The sequence below is a fragment of the Athene cunicularia genome (genome assembly GCF_003259725.1).
Source record: "Athene cunicularia isolate RWA chromosome 11 unlocalized genomic scaffold, athCun1 chr11_part1, whole genome shotgun sequence".
In the NCBI taxonomy this organism is placed as follows: domain Eukaryota; kingdom Metazoa; phylum Chordata; class Aves; order Strigiformes; family Strigidae; genus Athene; species Athene cunicularia.
The window spans coordinates 17188688-17196076 of NW_020799113.1; the positions used below are offsets into that span (position 1 = coordinate 17188688).

Sequence of the window (7389 nt, forward strand, 5' to 3'; positions counted from 1 at the left end):
GGTACTGGAAAGTGAAGAAGGAAGGAAAGGATACTTAGTTTATCCCACCAGCAAGAACCACAGTTCCAGCCAAAAGGGGAGGAAGGCGTCATTGAAAGGAAACGGGAGAAGGATTGACTATATGCTCTATACAGAAGAAGGTCTCTACCTGGAATGGAAAGTGGTGAGTTTTAGAGTTGACAAAAAGAGCCATAACTCACACAAGACACTTGTCTGGATGGCACTGCAGCCTGTTCTGCTTGGGTTCAAATTCATACTCCAAGGAGAACCTGTTGCTTTTCTGTTTTCTACTTTTGCATGCAAGTACTGAGTTTGTAAACCTATTACATGAACACATTTAAGATGAGTTTAGGATTCTGGTAGCGACACTGGTAGATATGCTGCTCTTCAAAAACAATCAGAAAAGCTTGTTTCCAGTCCTTAAACTTCTGCCAGGCAAAGTGTTTTGGCTGATGCTTTCCATGCCAGCAGTCTGAATGTTTTTTAATCTTTTCAAGTATCTGGATGTTCTTTTATTTTGCCTGTGAAAACCCACCTAAGTTACAAGTCAGTGATACGGGGGCAGAAGTTGGCACGGGCTAACCAGAATGAGAACTGGTAGTGCACTGTCCGCTTCCTGGTGTAGGACCTGGCCTTATACAGAATTTCATGAGGAAAATGAGAAACTAGTTCACCCTTACTTACCACACCCTGCTGCAGTTGCTGCAGAAGAGCAGGCAACAGAGCAGTTCAGCATAACTTAGGGCACAATACCTCAGTCTGTCTGCGCTCTCTTCACACACGGTCTGTGGACACAGCAGCTTAGCAGCTAAATTCTTTTCAGGCTTATTGTTTCAGATACACAAATACCCATGGCACATCTGTATAGGAAACCCATCTTACATTTTGCACAAAAAGCAACAAAAGCAACATTTGAATAGTTTTGGCCCAGATTAGATCTTTGATAAAGCTCATGCTGGCAATATAAATAGAACTAAAATATTTGTGCTTCCTGCAAACAATTCCCAAAGTACTGGTAAAGTAAGCACGTGGCCTCTAGGAGGGCTAACTACACTGTATGAAGCGAGTATTAGGGTTGCTCCAGCCAGCTTGCAGAAGCTGGGAAGCACACTGGATTTCCTGCAGAACTCACTCCTATGAAACATTGCCAGAACAAAGGCTGGAATTCAGAGCCACGAGGAGCAGGGTTCCCCTGACGGTGAACACCTCAATGTGATGAAGGCAGGCTTCCTTTTTAGCTGCGTGCTGTACCCTAGCAGGGTACCACCAGCCCCTCCTCCCAGGGGAGTGCCTCCTTAGCAGATTACCTGCTGCAGCACCACAGGTGAGTGGTATCTGGAACAACACAGATGTTTCTGTAAATGGAAAGGTACAGCAGCTTTCATCCAGACTAGTGCAACTGTGTATCGTGTAAGCAGTTCACCTCAGCAACTGCACCACACTGCCCTGCCCTGTGTAGCCCAGTTTACCATTAGCCCAGCCAAGCCAGACTGGTCCCACACATCTACTAATGCAGTAAGGTTCTTTAAAGTAAACTACAAAGAGGCATAAAAGCTGAGTCCTGGTGTGTGGTATAACAGATCAGTTTTCTGGTTACCTCTTTCTTACTTTTGTCTTCCTTCTGCAGGAGGTGGAAGAGTTCAGCTTTATTACCCAGTTAGCAGGCTTGACAGACCACCTACCAGTAGCAATGCGTCTCATGGTGTCTACAGGAGAAGATGACCCTTAAAACTGACCAGCTCTGAGAGATCAGAAGAGGGAATCGTTAACGATACTAAGGAAATAGCAGAGCGTAAGAACGAACTTTTCTGGTGCCACGTTAGGAAAGATGACCAGACCTGACCCGAGCTACTCCCAGAACGTACCAACAATGGCGGATATAAAAAGGGAAGAAATGTATGGGGTTGTGGCCAAGAGCCACTGTCACAAGTTGCTCAGACAACAGGGCAGGCCTGTACTACAATGCTTTCACTGTGGACCGAACGGAACCAAGATGGAAGTCCTAATTCCTTCTGAACCAGTGCCATTCTTACTAAAACATGTTTTTATACTAATATATAGCACAATTTAGTTTGTAATTAGTCTGTGAGTTAGTGCTGCTCAATGGTTTTTTGCATCATTTCTTTGTATAACTAAGAAGCTAAAGCTTTTTTTCTTTTTTTAGCCTGTTAAAGTTGTAGTAGCGTGCTTGCATCAGTAGCATGCGCCCGCACTGCATGCCACTCTGAGATAAAATAGTCAGTAAGATACCATGGGGAATATCAGAATGGAAGTGAGTTAAAAAATCAGATACCAGCCAAAGCAAGGCATTCTGGGACTGGCAAACCCTTCTGTCATGACAGATAGGCCTTAAAACAAACAAAAATTCCGTGTTCGATTTGCAGACCAATATCTTCCTGTCCAATTTAAGGATACTTATAAGATTTGGAATTAAGACTTTAAGAACACAGTTCTATCCTTATTCCAACTGTGTTCCCACAAATTATGAAGTGTTTTGTCTGAATAATGACTCCAGAATTGGGCCTTTAGCTTTCTAACATAACTTATTCCGTTAAGAAGAAATATAGTTCCCCTGTAATGTCTTTTCTTTCTTTCCCATACGTGGGGCAGTTCTGAATTATGGTAATGGGATGATATGTATGTTACAGTAGAGTGAATAGATTCCTGTAGTACCATTGGTAACACCAGAGCCAACATTCTGCCTTAGCTAGAAAGAGTAAGTGGGAAATAGCTTGTAAAATGCATGCTAGATATAGAGTTAAATTAAACGTAAGTGACGTTTTGGGGGGAAGAGTGTAGAACAGTGTATGATTGATAAGGCAGGATAACCTAACAGTTTTCTAAAGGAATCAGTACACTTAAAGGGAAAGTGTAGCATTGCTAGCTAGTTTAGAGACTAGAACTGTGACTCTCGGCCACGGGTAACTATTCCTAGGAGCAGAGGGGTTGTTTGTATCTGAGCAACACAATTCTCCACCTGTGATACACTCATGGGCTTTAACAGGGGTCTTGCCATCTAATTCACGTGTACCTTCGACTACAGTTCTTTAAATGTGGGGCTCCCCTCTGCCATCTTAGCCCCCTGACCTGACCTACCTAACCTCTGTAACCTTAACAAAACTAATGAAAAGCTGAGAATCAGGTCCATAACGAGACTTGGCGGGTTTTTTAGGGATTTCAATTCAAAAGGATTTGTTGCTGGGAGAACAATGAGACCCCTTGCTCTTTAACCAATACTTACCTTCTTCTGCCTACTTCCTGTTCAATTTCAGTGTTATTTCCTCTTACATTACAAATTCCCTGTGTTAAAAAGAGAAGAGTTAATCTAATACTTATAACTTGCTCCATTAAGTAAACTGTTTTAGTTATGCTGACCACAAACTCCTGAAGATGCTCTTGGTTTAGTTTACACCTGCTAGGAATCAGCTTATGCTAAATCAGAATAGATTTAAATTAGAAATCCCCATCTGTGCAGCCTCTGGTACTGGCTTAATTAGCTACAGTAAACAACGGAAGTTTTACTTAAATCAGCCTGACTGTGCAAGTAGAGAAATTCTGAATAGTCATGGAAGTACTGGACTAACAGTACTGGCTAATTTCAAGTAGGTCCTAGGCCACTGCTCACACTCTCCCCCTCCACCTGGTCTTGACATGTTTTATGCCTCTTTCCAGTCCTGGCATCCCTTCAGCAGAGACTGCCTCTTAAAAGTGTACTGTGCCAAACCATGGGGTAGTCTGTAGGTATAACCCATGGGGACTCAAAAATGGAACCAGACTCAATTCTCCTTTTTGATAAAATTAGGAATTCAAGTTTACAGCATCAGAGACTTCAGTGTACTACCCCAGTGCACCACCAGTTTCCCACTTTGTACGTTTCTCTTTATACAGAGGGTGCACATATGTGCAATGTGTTTTTCTGGTTTCTTATCTCTCCACCCAATTCAGAAAAACTTGTACCTGAAACAATGCTTTTAATCCTATTTTCTACCTTGCTTGTATTTTATTAACCTTTTTAAAAAAAAAACAAACAGTATCAGTAGCAATTTGTGTGCTGTCCAGCAGCTATTTCTCAGTAGTAAGATTAAATATAAGGTACAGTATTTTTAATAGCTTTCCTAACAATGTACATTACAATTTGATATCAACTTCACGAAGTATCACTTGCAGGAGTGACACTGTCTGGGATATAATCATAAAACTACTGCCAGTGTTACATTATTTACAGTAAAGCCAACATGGTCTAAATTACTTTTAAATTAGTTCTGTGGCTTTGTGCTGACTAAAATCCAGGCACTTTTGTCAACTTTTTCAGATATGCTGAGAAATATTTTTTCAAATTTGAAGTAAAACTGTTTTAGATTTTGATGTTCTTAGTTTCTCAGTGATCAAGAAATGGATAGCTGTACTATGCTCTCTCTAAAGAATACACACACTTTTAATTAGTTTAAGTAGTTCTTACTAATTTACTGTCTTAAGGATCTAACTTTGCAAGAGAGTGCTGCTGGGAGGTATGGTGTTGTGGCACCACTGTACAGATGCTCTGTGTTTTTTCGGGTTGATCCCATGCCTTCTGATGCCTCGGTACGCTTGCGGGGGGGCAGAGAGCGCCTGTACCCATAAACTGTAATGAACCGGCTTTCCTTTCCAGAACAGTAAACATCCTGGAGAAAAATGAGTTTTATCTACACCACTACTACCACAGTTCCATACACTGTCTCACAGGGAATCATTCAGACAATGCCTGTAGTGGCAGGCTATCAATCATTACAAGCCTTAGACAGATATTATGGACTTGAACATTTGCATTTAAAAAAGAAGGGAGGCATTCTTCTAATGCCCAGGAAATCAACCCTGGACAGCTTTTCAGGTGTCAATCCCACTTTGCTTAAGGACAGCATGACCCAATTTATTAGTAGGATGTTATTCCTAAGAAATTTGAGTTAAGGCTACTCTACTATGCTTACCCCACTTTGTACAGGAATTTCAGGTATCTTCAAGAAGTGGGTGATAACACTGTTCTCAGTCTAATAACTGCCACTCAGCAGGGATACTGTAGATGAAGTGTCATCTGTTTTTATAAAAGCTAGATAACATCATCTGTTTCACGTGTTCAATTTGCATTTTACAACAGTGCTTCTAGAACAAGTGAACAAAAGACACAAGCAAGGACAGCTGAAAACTAAGAACTTCCAAAAGTTTCAAGGATGTCAGGTCCTCACAAAGTTGGTACTGTTAGATCACTTGAGAACCCCAACAGACAGAGCACAGCCTCTCAGGCATGTTCAGGTCCGGTTAATCTGAGGGTGTGAGGGGAGTGTGAGCCACCTGCTTGGCACCATAGCTCAGCCAGCGAAGCCCAGGGCAATAATGCCTAGGGTACCACTTAGTGCGGCGTGAAGGACTGTTTAGCTAACCCCAGTGATGGCCAGCTGGTTATATTCCATCATCAATGGAAGCTGCATACATAACCAGACATAAACCATACCACAGGCTGGCTCCAAGAGAAGCTGCAGCCTGCTGCAGTGTGGCCTGCTGGAAGGAAACCCCTGAGAAAGCTGTCTGGAATAGGGAGTAGACCTGCCTTGTGGTAGTAGTATGCCAAGGTTTTGCCCCAGAAGCACTCTCAGCTAGTCTGGCGAGACCCTCAGTCCTACTTGCTGGGTAAGACAGTAAGATTGAAGGAACGTACAATTCCAATATTTTTTTTTTTTTTTTTTTCAAATGACCTTTGTTTGGTGGTCCCAATTAAGCCCATCTGACTGTCCCCAGTTTGGTCTCTGAGCTACCCTGGGATCACAGAGCAGCACATCTGTGTCAGCACATATCATCAGCTCAAAATGAAGCATTTTTACCTCCTCCTGGCACTATAGGATGAGAACAGAAATACAAATCAAGCACTTTGAAAAACTCCCAATGTTATCATCCATTACAATGAGGGTCAAATTGTTACTGAAGGTCTCATTTTTCCATGCCATCTTGTTTTAAATATAATCTTGATGCTTTTAAAGACTTGTATTATTGCTGAGATTTAGAAATCCTATAATAAGAATAACCTTTTTTATTTCAATGATTTTTCGGTATTGTATCCTTCTGGAACCTGATGTTTTTATATGGTAAGCACACACCTTCTGACATTTTGTTATAAATGTATTAAAAAAATAAAAATTTAAATATTTTAATTGGTTTCTTTGCCTGCAAGAAAACCACAATCTCAGACCTGATAAAAACAAGGTATTTTGAGAAATAGGGAGGGGGTTTTGTCTTTTATTGGTGCTGAAAGGAATAACTGGTTGATGCAAACAAGGTAATAAAATTTCAAGGCTCAAATGATTCTGTGCAGTCCACTTTTTCTGGTTTTGTGATGTGGAGTGTGACGTCACTAACAGAAATCTGACTCTAAGATGCAGACTGCTGTGTGAGTCAAGTATGGTCTCACTGTGCTTAGCCATGTTCTGCAGTAAATCTGCAGAAAATAAGAGTGAAAGAAATGAGTGCTTTTAACTCGCCCTCCACCTTGCCCTCTACTGCTCAAAAATCCCCCCCCCCCCCCCCCCCAGCTCAGTTTTCAAGGTGTGCAGCCCTCAGGCAAGCGTTCACAGTGCCTGCTGCAAATCCAAACCCCGCATCTCACACCAGGTCCACGCTTTAAGTAAAAGGATATCCAGTCCACGTTGCATTCTGCTAGCATTTAATGGAGGACCACTGCACAAAACCAGTTTCCTGCTATGCAGCTGTACATCTTGACATCTCAGCAGTTATCTAGTCACGGAACTAATGAAGACCAGGCTTTTATATTATCCAGTCAAAGAGAATTAAAAACCAAAACACCCCCCTGCCTCCTACATATGTCCTTAAGAAATCCAGTGGTTTAGCAAAACAATGTCAAGGTAAAAGAATCCATTTTATTGGCTCAGTCTTTTTTCTGATAAAGTCCTTTATAAAAGCTGGTGGGAACCCCACCTTGAAGAATTTATTTTTTCCACAAGCAGAATGGAAGAAATTGGTGGAATGCCAAGTGATGAAAGAAGAGCACAGCACCTAAGTCTTTTGCCATTAGCTCAGGAAGGAACCACTCTGTCTTGTGAGAGGATGTCAGTGATGGCTCTCTGCAGCTTCCTCCACTGTTCAGGTGATTTTTCTCTGCGTTCTGATGCTACCATAGCACTGTCCTTTGACAGACTCCATTTTCCAGTAATGGATTCCCGGTACGTGCCTCTCCCACAGTACCTGATCTATTTCTCCACCGCTGCTGTCTGCATTATTACATGAGCAGCTGAGGGGGTTTCCTCTCTCTCTAAAGTGCTACAGAACCACAAGGTAAACCACTATCATTTCTCAGACAGTTTGTGTCTTCCATCTAACCAAGAAGAACAAGTACAGAAAATTTTA

The 7389-nt window shown here is 41.8% G+C and overlaps 1 protein-coding gene across 1 annotated transcript in view; it reads left to right on the forward strand.

The window, feature by feature from the left end:
* The window catches only part of SMPD3 (sphingomyelin phosphodiesterase 3), a 121142-nt gene extending 114815 nt beyond the window's left edge, over positions 1-6327 (forward strand). The window contains exons 7-8 of the mRNA XM_026856838.1: positions 1-163; positions 1628-6327. Of these exons, the coding sequence (XP_026712639.1) occupies positions 1-163; positions 1628-1729 (265 nt within the window). The 3' untranslated portion in view covers positions 1730-6327. The remainder of the gene's footprint in view (positions 164-1627) is intronic.
* The last annotated feature ends 1062 nt before the right edge of the window (positions 6328-7389 follow it).